This window comes from Antennarius striatus, chromosome 14 (assembly GCF_040054535.1).
Source record: "Antennarius striatus isolate MH-2024 chromosome 14, ASM4005453v1, whole genome shotgun sequence".
Taxonomy (NCBI): Eukaryota; Metazoa; Chordata; class Actinopteri; order Lophiiformes; family Antennariidae; genus Antennarius; species Antennarius striatus.
The window spans coordinates 7348954-7364037 of record NC_090789.1 but is presented as its reverse complement, the minus strand read 5'-3'; the positions used below and the strand labels follow the sequence as shown (position 1 = coordinate 7364037).

Genomic DNA, 15084 nt, shown 5'->3' with positions numbered 1-15084 from the left:
CAACAGCTTCATGGCCGATACTGTCATCCGATCTCATGTAAAAGAAGGAATTTCCTGAGCATCTTATTTTAGGACTTAACTTTCTTTTTCGTGGAGGGGAAAAACTTAGAATGTGTGGAATGCAGCAGAATATTAACGTTGTTTTTAACACATGACACATGTAGCTGTCAAAATATCGTTTCTAAAGTATGAACATGAGGCTGGGGTTGCCCCTCTTGTGGACGGAAACCAAATTCCGTTCCAGTTGCAGCTCACTCCCGACCGCTACCTCTGTGCTGGGACTTTTTTTTGCTTTGTAAATTTCTCTCAGGGTTTTTTTTTTTTTTTAATGCATCACTTTTCCCCCCATTACTTACTGTACATTCAGCTTGTGTGTCATAAAAGTGCTTTCACATCTTGGCTTATACAGTATATTGGGATGATTCATTGATCATCCTCAATTAAGTGGATTTGGTCTTACTCCACTAATTTTTTCAAGTGCTGATCAACCTGAAAACACAATTTGTAGTCACTTCACATATTTAGTCATACTCATTTGATTCCAAATGATTGGAACCTTTTTTAATCCACTTTTCTTTTTAAGGTGAGAATTACAGGTGCTATATCACCATGACTGATGCAATGCAATCAGGATGCTGGAAGAGGTTCGGGGTTTTCAGGACCTGAACCCTGTGGGAATGGCTAAAAGCGCTGCTTGAACCTCCTCCACCGATTTTCCAGCAGCTCCTGGCAGCTAGGACTGAAGACACCCTGAGATTGTGCAACACCAGAAGGGGAAGAGAATGACTGATTGTGTAAAATGTTGTATGCTCCAGCTAGGTCACCCAAGAAATCCATTGTACATTAGTCTGTTTTAGTTCAGCATCTTGGTTCACTCACTATGGGTGAGTCGCGGGGGGCACCCCGGACGGGTCACCAGTACATCGCAGGGCCTGGCATGGAACAGTGCAGTACAAAATAGAATTTAACAAAAGACTTTTTTCTATGGCACTTTTTGTATAGTTACAGTATATATAATTGGAACTAAATATAGTTGGAAAATACAGTTGGAACCTCACTTAATACTTAAAAAAGTTACGTCATAAACATAATTTCATGACATATCCCTCCCAAACAAACCTATCTCCAGAAAAATATACTCAAACATAAAGCATACAGTATATCTACATTCAAAGCATGACATACCACAGAACCACCAATCATATCACAGACAGGACACTTTTTTTAGAGTGGAATTTTGCTTAAATATCTAGAACATTTATAAACCCAAGGACAAAACAATCATTTAAAATTAAAAAATTATGAAATGTTTCATACATATTGACTTAAATCAGACATTTATGCAATCACATTTTATTGTTATTGCTGTGATATGAGGAAAAACATCATATTTGAGAAATTTTGTCTTTTAGTAAATTCTGTTTAGTTTATAAAACAGTTTGGCTCCTTTATGTGACTTTGTTCAGTTTTAATCCACCATCATTCACAGGACCTAGAGTTGTGGTCCTCTTGGAAGTTATCAAATTAAATTCTCTATAAAAGATTTAGAATTTTTGATCTCCCTGCAATCACTAAAACCATCCTGTCCTATACCCTAAACCACTGTATCTGACTTATTGCCAAACTCAAACCCCTGCGACATCCAGAACCCTGGAATGCGGTTGATGCTCCCCCGCAGGGCGATGATCCCCCATCTTCTAAATGAATTTTTCATGATGTGGCTCATGCCTTACAAAAACTAAGAGTCACAACATAACTTGTCCAGCCAACTTAGTTTATTTTCTTCTTTAAACATAAGTGACTGCTGTTGTCCACACTGAAGCACATTTTCCACAGTCTTCAAAGTCATGAGCACTTGAGATGCTTTACAGTCTATGAATACAAGAATTTTTGTATACTTGCTACAGCAGTTCGAGTGAGGCACTGCAATAAAAGGCACTTTGGTAAATTCTGAGAACCAACAGGACATAATGATATTGATAAATAGAACATACTAAACACTGTGGAAACTGTATTTATGATAAGGAGAGGTGGAAAAGGTACCCTGAAGAAAAATGTAATAAACAAGTTCTGATGAGCCCTGAAAGGGGATGCAGTTCCATTTAGGTTGACATGGAGCATTTCATGTCACCCCAGTCAGGACAATGAGGTCTCAGTTCAGCTTTATACTTCCTTCTACGTGTAGTTGTCGTGGAGGAATTTGGTTTAAATCCAGATGTCACCACAAAACCGGGAAGTCCATTTTAGCGAAGCCAGGGTCACTGCGCAGCTCCCAGTAGGTGTTGTTGCTCACCCACATATCATTGTTTGACTTTCTGGTACAAAAAAAAAACAGAAGTGCTTTTTTAAATTTATACACATTGAGTAATTCATCACACAAATTTAAAGTCAAATCAGCAGACTTCTAGTCTAAAGCAATAGTTTGACCTCACAAAGGGACTCCTTGACCATAAAAACCTAACAATTGATTCCGGAATCACAGTGGAATGATTATAAGTTTAATAGTTACTCAAGAAAATCAACTTTTCGCTCATGCTCTTGTCTACCAGATCTAGCACAAAAACTTTAAACTGTCGGGAATTATTTTGATCAAATAAAGAAGAACTATTCCCCAACAACCCATCAAATTTGGCATCATTTAACACTAGTTGTGTAATCCTGCTAACAGCCAGAAATGGACAAGCAAAATCAGCAAAAATATTCCTACTCTGGCGGAATATGTAGATCCTGACTATCTCACATGTTCATATCACTTTAGATACAGAAGCCACTATAGGATGATCTGTGACCATATGCTGCGGAACGATTTAGTGGAAAACACACGTAAACACTGTGTCTGATCACACACCAAGACATATATGAACAGCTGACAAAACAGCAGCGTACCTAAAGAAGCGTGGCTGGTGGATCATGTTGTTGTCCTGTAGCACTTTCCTCCTCTCCCTCTGAAGCTCCTCTATCCTCTGTTTCTGCTCCTCAGCTCCGTCTGTGTTCCCCTCCTCCAACAGCCTGGTAAAAATTCAACACAAATAGAAAAGAATGAAAATAGGAAACCAGAAATTTGCTCATGTCGAACGAATCTGCTCCGAGCCTATATAAATGGTACATGTCAGCTACAGCTAAGTCCAGCGAGAGTCTGTAAGTGGACAAAGAGTCTTTCTTTCTTAACAGAAAAACTAGTGCACACCTCTGGTCGGGCCTGAAGCGTGTGTCTGTTGGGGGCAGCAGAGGTCTCACGGTCGAGTCCAGCTCATTTAACTCCATTGCAAACTTGGTGAAGCCATAATACTGCTCTTGATCCACGGGCATTGGGTCTACATAGACACATACACACTCAGTCTTGCTGTTTGATTGACGTATTCCGATGGAAAAAATATTATAAGTGACTTTTCCAGGAAACAATCACTTACTTGCTCTCCAAATACATGTGGCAGAAGGCGGATCTCCTTGAAAAACAGACTCATGCCATTTTCCAAAAATGGAATGTATGGGTTTTCCGTTGGAATCCGTTACTACGCCCTCTATTTCATTAACCGTAGAACTCCATGATCTAGCCTGAAAAGAAGACAATGACAGATAAAATCTTACATACATTTGATACAGTAGTTTTATTTTTTGACATGGTAGTTTCACAGTAGTTTTGAGTTTATGTCAATAGTTTAAAAGGACTGGATTCATGCTGCTCTTCTGGTGCGCTTTATTCCCATGTATGTCCAGAAGAGGGTGCTGTTTACTTTTACTGCAATGATCATGCCTGGTAAACAATTCTGAATGAATTGAATGCATTGCAGATCAAGTTAAACACAAACTTGAAGAATCTCTAGGTTGATAAAACTTCAATCGGATCCTAAAACCCAGACAACTAATGATTGCAAGTGTATGACAGAGTTTAAATTTGTTTCATATTCACTGTAATGTTGAGGAGCAATAGCTGGCAAAAGGATGTTCACAACAAACGTTAATTTAATCATCAATGTTTTCTGACCTTGACGAAAGTTATTTTACACTGGCATATGTCACTGTTGATGTTTTTGATGGCCATTTCTCCATAGTGTTCAATCCAGCGCTGGCCACTGAGGATGTTATGGATGCAGGACGTCACCTTGTTCCATTCGTAGTGATCCCCAAATCTGGATAGGGCACACACACATACTGTAATTACAAATTTAAAAATGCATATAATTTCCTTGGGCTTCACTTTGACCGGTGTAACACACACACACACACACACACACACACACACACACACACACACACACACACAGGAGTGAAGGACTTACGCAGGAAGTGTAACGTGGGTGGTTCCCATAGGAACGATTTCCATAGATTTGCCCCAAAACTTATTTTTCCATCGGACATCTAAGAGAATAAAGAAACATGTAACAGATGAGTGAAAAAAAACAAAAACGTTTTAAAATGTAAATGTCGTAGGTTTCATTGGGTTTCATCAGTGAACAGCAGCATATTGTTCATCAACAGCTTTTTCTTGTGCACAGAGGGATATTTCCCCTATAATATAAGTAGATGCTGAATCCCTAAAACCCTTTCGTGTTTTTGTGAGGGTTTGGAAACGCTGAAATGTCAAAAGCCCTGAGAATGGAGTTTGTGATATGCATTATCTGTTATAATCATGGTACTATCCAGTGTAAGAAAGTAATGTGCAGAGAAATAAGTCATCGGAGATAAATATTATGTATGTATCAACAACCAATGGTCACATTACAGGTCATGCAAAAGCAAAAGTCATTCCTTTTTTCCCTCCATACTGGTATTTGGTGGTTAATTTGTCATTGCAAGTTGGGATTTTGCTTTATTCTTATTGTCTTTTCACTGATCTGCCAGGCAATCGAGGGGAACTGGATCTTTGTTTCTGAACAAGTTATCTGCTTCTTACCTTGCCAAAAGGTGAAGTTCTCTGAATCAGTGTGGCACGCCGACACAGGCGGGTGATGACTAACCTGTGAATAACAGGCCAAAACCAGAAGATGAGATGAAGGCGTTTTATCAAACCTTTTGCCACAGTAAACTAGAAATTTTGATGCCTGTAACTTTTTTCCAGCTCTAAAATTCTAAAACATTTATGTTTGAGAGATCTGTGTAATTACTGTACAACTGTGTGACGTCTACCTGTTCAGCTATAAACTTGAAGTTCTTATCCGGTCTGTCACACTCGTACGTCTCCCCCAAGACAGGGTTAAAGGGTTTACTTGCTGCCCGATGGTAGGTGCAAGCATACGCAGATATCGCAAACGTAGCGACATATACCTGCACAGAAAAACAGAGATGAGTGAAAAATTAAAGACGACACATTGTGTGTTTGTATGTAAACGTCTCTTGTCATTTTCCCCAGGTATTCTTCTCACTCACCATCCGCTGGTAAGGATCATCGGTCTGGTTGGCAGTTTCCAGCAGGTCACTGTATTCCAGCTCCTCACACAGCCTCTGCAGGGTGTTGATTGGTTCATTGAGTTGGACTGGCATGGCCACCTTGGACAGGTCCTTACCGATGTTGTTTCTCAGGATGTTCCACAGGCTCACACTGCTGGTCGGTCTGGGCGAGGGCAGAGTGGAGCGCCGCTGGGTCAACGTCATCACACTACTAACTAAAAAGGAGATTGTGGAGAAGAGAGGGGGAAACGAGGAAGTTACAATCTCTTCTTCTCCTTTCGGCTTTTCCCTTCAGGGGTCGCCACTCACATAAAAGAGTGAAAGGTAAGGTATAAATGAGAGTGAGGTAACTCAAATTTAGAATTTAGATCATGCTGACATTGTACACTTGTGTGACACTCAACTTTTCCCCTGTCAAAGGGAGTTGATGTGTGCCCAGACACACTGTACTTAGATGCACACATGTGTTACTTGCACCACATACCAGAGTTGTGTCTCTCACTGCCTCCCTCGTTGCTGTATGTTTCCATGGAGATGCTGTCACTGACATCACTGATGTAAGAGTCATCATCAGACACCTGGCACATCAAAATCAATGGTGAAAGGTCAGTAAGTGACGAGGACATAGAACCAAAGGGGGGGAAATGCACAGCCTGTATTCAGGGGGCTTGTTTTAACCCCAGGAATTGTTTAAATTAATTTAGTTAGGATTAAACCCAGTTGCACCCAATGCATGATATTGGAAAAACTGATGGAAGATGATAAGGTATTAGTTCATGTCTAACCTCATTGTCCGAAGAAGAAGAGGAGACGAGGTACTCCTGAGCATCATAAAATTCTGATATGGATTCTGGGATGGATGCTTTGCTTTCATTGGACAACTGGTGGACCAATGGGTGGGAGCCGCCTGGAACGTCCTGAAGAGAAAAAGAAATTAGTCGAATAACACTGGATGCTGGTTACAGGTGGACATTTGATGTGTTATCATGCACAACAATGACTTGGGAGCAGAAACACTCACTGAGGCATAGGCAGTCCTCAACTCCATGACCTGGGCCGGCTGGGCGGCCTGCAGGTCTATAGCGTGCCTCAATCTGCTTCTCTCTGCCACTAGAGAACTTTGAGTTGATTTAAGCGTTGTGTAGACTGGAGAAAAGAGGGAGACAGCAGGTGTACGAGTTTACAACTCTTTTCTCCTATGAAAGTAAAGAGCATATTTTTCTATTCAATCTGGAGAAATCACAGAAAGGACTCACCGTTGTTAGCCAGCCTGCAGAAGTCCTCTTGTAGACGGGACGCATCCGTTGGTGAATCTGGGGATTCAAGACAGGCCTCCTGGGTGTTTGACTCAGTGGTGGAGAGGTTGGGGTTGGATGCATGGAGACGAGGCGACTGGGAAGAGATGCAGCTTGGGACCTGGTGCACAGAAAGAGGTAAATGTGAAGAAAGTGTGCCGTAATTTCAGTATGTCTGTTTAATAAATTAGACGAAAGACTGGGGGAAAAGACAAGATTGCGGTGGTACCTGCAGTGTTGCTTTGGTTTCTTTGCCATTATTTTTGGAACGCCATCTCCTTGGCCTCTTTTCCTTTTTCGGTACATCAGATGCCTGTGATACCACAAAAAGCAGAGATATTGAGACAGTAATACAAAAACTGTACCTAGTATTGTTCGAATCAGTCCTGCACCATCATAATGAGATGAACACAGCCAACTACCTCTAATTTTTTTTATTTTTAATGCTTATATTCTACATTTAGTACCATGGATGTATTAATGTGCATCTGTGGTTACCTGCAGTGCGCTGATGGCCGGGGCTGAGTATGTGCGGTGGAGAACTTCCATGCTCTTCAGCAGCAGGTTCAGTTCAAGTAAATGCGATTCACATTCCTCCAAGTCTAAGTGACAGAAAGATTATTATTCCATTAAGTATTTTAGGTTCAGATGCATACAGGCGCAGTGATGGCAGAAGAACGAACGACAAACCACAAGACAATCAATAAGCTGACAAAACAGCAACCGACCTTTGCAACACTTGTCCATCTCTCCTGAGGAATAGAGCCAGGAACTCACTTTTGAATGGTGGGGTGGTGTCTGTTTGGTAAGTGTAGCCCTCTATATTTTAAAAAAAAAAAAGGGGGGGGGGTCATATCTGCACCAGGTTTAATGGAACAGCAAATAATTTTTTTACAGTGTTTCCTACAAATGAGCATCGATTCAACCTACTTTTCTCATGGAGTCACTGAGGGAAGGGGAGGGTGAGGAGTGGGGGTGAAAGAGGTGGCTCTCGTGGGGATACATGGCAATCTCGTTCTGCCGAAACACGCGGTGATGTCGGAGCTTCGACACCCACTCATCAAACAGCTCTGGAGACTTCACCTGGGTGTCATAAAGTCAGATCAGGAACAGGGGCTCTTGCTGTTGATGCGTCTCAGCACACAGGTTTCAGGTGTTACCTTTAAGTGATAGATGTTATCCTCAGTGTCCAGGTCAATGCACATGCTTTTCTTTTTGATTGACATGACAGAGAGGCCAACGTCAATGCAGCCGTGAAGCTTTCCCTTCTTCATCTATGATACGAAACATTCTGTTAGCAGGTCTGAGTGTGACTAAATGCAACAATGAAGCGCAGATGGTGTTATGGAGCTACCTACATCATTTCCACGCTTCGCATATTTCAAGATGCCTTTCTCCAACACAAAGTATCTCTGTGCAGAGGAGAAATCAGACAATCAATATTCATTTACAAGATTTTTTTTCGCTTTCTAATTTAAGTTATGCTTTTATTGCATGCCTTGCTTACATAAATGCTCAAAAGATGGAGACATTGTGAAGTTTTGCAGCAATTGCATTTCACTGCCTTGACCCTGCCATTCAAGCGTCACAACAGCAACAGTATATGTATAGATAAGGACTATGTGCCAACACAGCATCGGCTTAGAAGTACATTTTGTTCCCTTTTGTTTTACAGGTTCAGGGGAATGCACTGACAACGCACGTTTTAACAGTACTTTAGGCCTCATTTTTGGTTTAAATGTTTGTTATCTTCCATCATGGTATCATTAGGAAAGAAATTACAACTAATTAAAAACATAATTCAAAATACACAATTGCCTTGTGATGCAGTTACAAGTGATGCATTTACAAATAGAAAGTCTTTATAGCCTCATATTATGAGCAAACTCACCTGTCTCTGTCTAATAAAACTGAAGATGAGTGAAAATAGGTCTTACATGAAAAAAGGAAGAAAGGAAGTAGCAGTGCTCTCTAATAAAAAGCTTAATAATTATTGTTGTCGTCTCCAGCTTAAAAAAAAAACGCTGTGGTCTTCACCTTATGCCACCCCTTCATGGGCCACTTCCTCCTTTTCAGCAGGAAGCCCTCCTGTCTATCAGGCTTCTGCATGCCAGCCGGAACCCCTCTGAGACCCTCCACGATCTCCCAGCTGTCCTGCAGAGAGACGCCAGAAGGATAGTTAGACTGACAGACATCTCCCCAGTGGAATAACAGAAGTGCATCACAATCTTAACATGTCAACAGTAAGGTAAATCAAGTTTGAACAAGTACAGTGAAATAATAAGTACAATAAATAATAAGTACAATAAATAATAAGTTACATGGTTACTGTCGTGCTTAGAGGAGCTGCTACTGTCACTGTGAGTGGGTGATGGCGACGTCATCTCGGAGTGTCTTCACTGCGTTGTATCCCACGGTTGTCTTGTTTCTGTGGAAACCAAAACAACAAAGATCACAGCAGGGTCACCAGGAGCATCACCCTGACCTTTGAAGGTCACGCCACAACAGTCTGAAGAGCGCAGACGGGTTAGAATGAATCCAAGTCAAAGTGGGACAGAGGTTATGCACGCTTTAAAGAGAATGGTAGAAAAGAGATGGGCGAGACAGACTGAGTAGTTCCTTACTCACCGTCTGTGTGACTACATGTGAACCAGAGGATGTGAAATCCCCAAGGCAAATTTGTTTTAAGGAACTATCAAAATACAGTACCTTGCTTAGAAAACAATTACAGGGGGGGGAAACCACAGGTATTTTATAGCTACTGGGTTTTTTCTATAAAAAAAGACGTCACAAAGCCAACAACAATAAGGGTAGGAGACGTCTGGCTGGGGCTTAATTGTCTGAACGCATGTCCCATGTATGCAGGTTTCTGTCTATACATTTAACCATCACACTGTCTGCATATTTTGAAGTATATTATACATGTTATGTGTCCAAATTATTACCGTACATTTTAATGATTATGTGGCCTGAGCGAAACATATTCCAACTGTGATGCAACTTTCATTCCTGCCCTCACCACAAATGACATGCCTCAACCTGGCACAGTATGTCAAACCTCTAAAGGAGCACAAGTGCCTCTCCCTGTGTACTCTGATCCCGCGAAAGACAAGACTCACATGTACCAGCATGGAAATTTACCCTACTGGCGAGCTGTCTGGTACATCCTTGCTTTGAGATCTGAAATTCATATAAACTCTCGGATTCTAAGAATTCTTCTGAAACGGTCTGGTGGTTTAAATGAGTGTTTGTGTATTCTGTATTGAGCCAAAGCCTTGCTTACAGTCAATAGCGTGCCCAGGACATGAGTCATCAAGAGGAAAGAATGTGTCCTGTGCTTAGATACCCCCGAACACACCATAACACACAACGAGCAACAGTTGAAACAGCTGAAAGCAGACTGAAACACACATCCACCCAATTAAATACAACATATTTGAGCAGTTCTCACACGATTATCAACCTATCAAGTTGTTACACTGCTACTTTTAAGATCCTTATTTCTGTATATTAATAAGTTTAAAACAGCAAAAGGGACATCCAACCATTAAACATTCAGTGCTGCGAAAGCTTCCGATCAAAACGGTGAATCTACAGCTCCAGATTAATTCTAGGAAAATAATAATCATGATTACAAATGCAGTAAACAGTGGGTAAGGATGGAGCCATCAGGCACTACTTTAAATAAGACACTCAATAGTGAGTCCACATGCAACAAAAACTGCAAAACCTTCTTTTGAAAAAAGATTTCCAAAAACTGTAAAGTATCTGTGCCCGGCTTTCACTTCATGTGTCCCTACATCACAGGAACTGCTCAATTTGATATGAAGAAATGAAGCCAGGAGATGTCAGTAACCAGGCATCCCGCTGAGCGGCCTGCATGCCTCAGCTGAGTGATTACTGTAGTATCATAGACCACTGAGACTCCTGCACTGGTAAGACTAGAAGCGGATGGGTTTTGCCTTCAGGCTTATGTAATAGGAGTCAATCATTTATAGCACAACACGTTGTAAATGATCTGTTAAGTTGGAAAGGGATCATTCTCACAGGAAGGGCAGATACCACAGAGTCACAAGGCCCAAGTGAGGGAATAAAAGTTCGAAAGGTGAAGGAAGTACTTCTACTTTATGTGTTTCCTACTTAAACATGTACAAAAGTCATGGAGTAATAATTGAAGAAATCAGATATAAATGAGAAATATTTTGGGATGTTTTATGTGTAAAAGTCAAAGTCAGCTTTATTGTCAGGTGTACCATATACAGTATGCATGACATGCAGCACAGATGAAATTGCAGTCCTCTCTGACCCACGGTAAACAGGCAGTACAACACAGGCAGTACAACACAGGCAGTACAACACAGGCAGTACAACACAGGCAGTACAACACAGGCAGTACAACACAGGCAGTACAACACAGGCAGTACAACACAGGCAGTACAACACAGGCAGTACAACACAGGCAGTACAACACAGGCAGTACAACACAGGCAGTACAACACAGGCAGTACAACACAGGCAGTACAACAGACAGTGCAGCACAAAGTATGAGATCAAACACAAAGGGATGGTAAACATCTCTATACTGTGAGTCTGCATGGGAAAAGAAATTTAGAATTGCTATAGCTATCACAGTCCTCAAAGCAGGAATGGAAATAATCACAGGAGAAGGAAATGTCCAGGGATGCTTTTAAAGGCAACATGCAACTCAAACTCAACCTCAACCACCAACAAGCACGGAGTCAAGACATATGCAGTTCACTGAAGACTGACAGAAAGATATAAGTTGTTCACTGTATATTCAAGATTTTTTTTTAAAAAGTATATGAACAAGAAATTAAAATACTTCAAATCTACAAAAATATCAAAAAGAAAAAGCCCTCCATGACACAGGACCAGATGTACATAATGTCATGAGAAAATATGTTTTTGACAAAAAATTCTACTCACACAATGAGCCTTAACTCAACATGTAAATTACAAGTTATATTCATAGAGAAAAACGAACAATTCAGGTAGCATTTACAGGAAAAGACATCACTTTCTTTACTCCGTTGTTGTGTGCAGGAAGTTTCATGAAAAAAATAGGCTGTGGAAACAAAATGAGACAGAGGGAATTTTTCTGTATCCCGTCTTCATAGCAGGAATAATTATGCAAGAAGTCATTAAGTCTGCCATTATATCCTGTTTAGTTTGAAAATAGCCACAGGCAACACATATTGTAGTTTTAAAAGAAAAGCCCTGTGCTTTATGTGAAGCCTCATCTGTTGCTCAGCAGTTTCCAGGACAGGATCTCAAGACAAAAGGCTGAAGTCTGAGGAACTGTCAGCCTGGACTTTCCAGTCCTGGCATGTCAAACACAGGCATTGACTTAGCAAGTCATTAGCTTCCAGCACATTATGAATGTAGTCGTGCAAACAGGGTCCTCACATAACTCTCATCTTGTGGCTTGACCTCCAATAAAATACGAATTACGGCATTATCTTCGGTTAAAGCTGTGCATGATCCTCTGATTATCAAACGGAAATCTGGCATAAGACACTTTAAAAAGATTTACATCCGGTAGTTTTAACAGACAGCTTCAAATCATCAAAACAGATTCTGAAAAATGATTTTTTTATTTTTATTTTAAAAAGAGAAAAACAGATGTATGACAGCCTGTGGCTTTGCACTGACCAGCGGCAGCAGCACTTAGTTTACTTAACCTCTGACCTCATGTGTGACTAAGTGTTCTTAATGTGTTGTTTTTTTTATCAGAAAGTTGTATGGAACTCATATTTCCTGTGAGCAGGATCATTGAGGTTAAAAGCAGGGCCAAAGTGCCATTACACAAAGGAAACCATCAGGCCCATAGATTCTTCACCGAGGTATTTTTGAGAAACTACTTCACCAGAGATATCTTTCTGTCAAGTTCCTGTTCAGATAAGCGACACTTTGTATTGTGGCTCAATCATGGGTTGCTATGGATACCCAAAAAAAACCCTAAAGGCTAAGGCAAGAATAAATTCACTTTGTTTGTTCTTCATGACATAAAAAACACAGGGATATTTATCGTAATAACAAAATAAAGCAAAAAACATTTGTCAAGAGTTTCAAAGTTGGGCAACTAATCAACTAATCTTCTCTTAATAAGGTTGTAGTTTCTCTGTGGTTCTATTTAATATTTGATCTGTAACAGAGAGGCCTCTTTGAAATTTGCTTTGGCAAGATCAACAATCCAATTATTACAGACTTTTGAAATTATATTCAAGAGAGAGAAAAAATTCTAGAACAAAATTGTCAGTTCTGGAATAATTATTTGCTTTAATGATGATTCAACTAATCTACTTTCCAAATAGAGATCTTCCTCTCTAAACTTGTAGAGTTTAAGATTTTAAGTTGGTAAATCAGAAAACCTAGCAGTGCTTTTGTAATTCTAATTATTTGTTATATTTTATCAACTTGCGTTTTTTTTTTATAATTGTGTGCTACACTTTCAACACTTTCAACTTTCCCACAATCAATGTTTCTGATGGATATTAGTTTAGCTTGAGTCTTCACTGCTGGGAACCACAGGTGTCCGCTTTGAATGAAGGGCTCTAGTTCCTGTTGCTAACAGCCAGCAGAGCGATTCAAACTTGTCAGCACAGGAAAAATGTCTCATATATTCCATGTGGTCGTAACCCGTCTCTAACACACCCTACATAACACACCAACACTAAACTGGTACACGGAGGCAGTCGTCCACCCATTCATTCACACCAAACCATTAATAATTCTATCGAAAGCGATTTTTCAGCAAGTCGGCAACAGTCGTGAAACATCGATATACCAGCAGTGCTGCCAGTTCAGCTTCATAATTCAATGCTAAATAACAACAGTGTAAATAAAGACTTGATTTATCAAGGATTATGATTAGCTTTTAAAAAAAAAAACAAATGGAGATGCTTACGGTTCCGTGTTGAAAGCTATGACATCCTGACAAACGAGAGGTATGTTACCTGAAAGGCTTCGTCGCTGCTCCCGTCTCCGTCCGCTGCCTGTGTGCTGCGTGGAGGAGAAGGGGGAGGGACTCACATAGAAGGTACGACTGACTGACGTTTCATTGAGCCTATAGCAATCGAGAATTTAAAAAAATTAAAAAAGAAAGGGGCGGGGAGTTTGAGTGGTAGAACAAGTTTCTGAGGGTGAGACAGTGAATGACGTACACGACAAATGCGAAGACAGGGAAATAGCAATCAAGGTGACAGATTAATGTCAGACAGGAATGTTAGGCGAATCCTGCATGTTTACGTCGTTTTAATATGACGCATTAATGTGTTAATGTGTTGTCACACGTTTTTCCTTACTTTGAGCCTGTTTTTCATCACAATCAATTTTTGTGAGGATGGGTTATGCTTGCTGGATTTTTTAATTTTTTTATTTTATTATAAGCACTCAACTCTGAAAACACACCTGACAAATCTGACAAGACTTAATCCAGTCAGTCTCACTATGTTTGGTGCTTTTTCTCATTTGTTGGGGGAAAAAAAATCATTTAACCACGTGTACTGACGTAATGAAACTGGAAATTGGTGAGAGAATTTGCATGACTAGATCAAGACATAATGAACGTGTGTGAAACACCAATCATGCGTTTCTATTGTGTTAATACATGTCTGTGTCTCCCTTCATAATCCTCTCAGAATTTTCTTTTCAGTAAACTCTAGTCATTCCACCTCTATTGTCCTTGCAGCCTTCTGAACCTCTTTCATGCCTTTGGATTTGTTTACCCAACAAAACAAATTTCCTCCTTTGCATGGGCATGCAGTTGTCACTTCCGGTGTGGGCTTATATCTATGGCAACAGGGAGAAGGGAAAACATATAATAGGGAGGAAATGTGTTTGGAAGGGAGAGTTTAAGTTAGGTGTGTCCAGAAAGTTAGAACGAACAAAACTTACGGTCGTGTTTGGAGTTTAAAGGAATGTCTACAACACCACCAGCTGGCTGGAAGAAAATGGATGTGGACTACTTACCTGCAGTGGAGTGATACTGGAAATAAAACACAGAAGAAACTGGTGTTAATGTCACAGAATTAGTATCAAACCCAGCTGGATTCGCCTGTACTTGTTTGAGCATTAGGTTGCAAACCTGACCCGAATCTGAATCCTCTGAAAGGGCAAACATGAAATTCACAGATATTAGCAGTTTAAATTTTACTTCATGAAGGGGATGATAAAGATGAGACAGCAAGATGGTCATAAATATGACAATGTAATGGGAGATGACATCTGGCACTTGTAAGTCTGTGTATACAAGTGTTGTATTAATATCCCCTATCACGTTTCAGATCTTACAGCACACACACACACACAGATATGCAAACCCATACTGCAGGAGCAGATTATGTATGACAGTGTCATCTTTAGGTCAGATATGGTTACT

General features: G+C 40.4%; 1 protein-coding gene across 1 annotated transcript; it reads right to left on the bottom strand.

The window, feature by feature from the left end:
- Positions 1-1755: 1755 nt before the first annotated feature.
- Positions 1756-13777, bottom strand: LOC137607206 (oxysterol-binding protein-related protein 3-like). Its single transcript, XM_068332780.1, has 22 exons — positions 13661-13777; positions 9005-9111; positions 8721-8837; positions 8042-8095; positions 7844-7957; positions 7614-7766; positions 7412-7502; positions 7182-7285; positions 6913-6996; positions 6645-6804; positions 6410-6534; positions 6174-6305; positions 5873-5966; positions 5368-5603; positions 5128-5265; positions 4895-4958; positions 4281-4359; positions 3986-4130; positions 3411-3555; positions 3188-3314; positions 2887-3009; positions 1756-2315 (listed from the first exon to the last, which is right to left on the bottom strand). Exons 2-22 carry the CDS (start codon positions 9065-9067, stop codon positions 2219-2221), a joined length of 2445 nt encoding a protein of 814 aa, XP_068188881.1. The 5' UTR covers positions 9068-9111; positions 13661-13777; the 3' UTR covers positions 1756-2218.
- Between the last annotated feature and the right edge of the window lie 1307 nt (positions 13778-15084).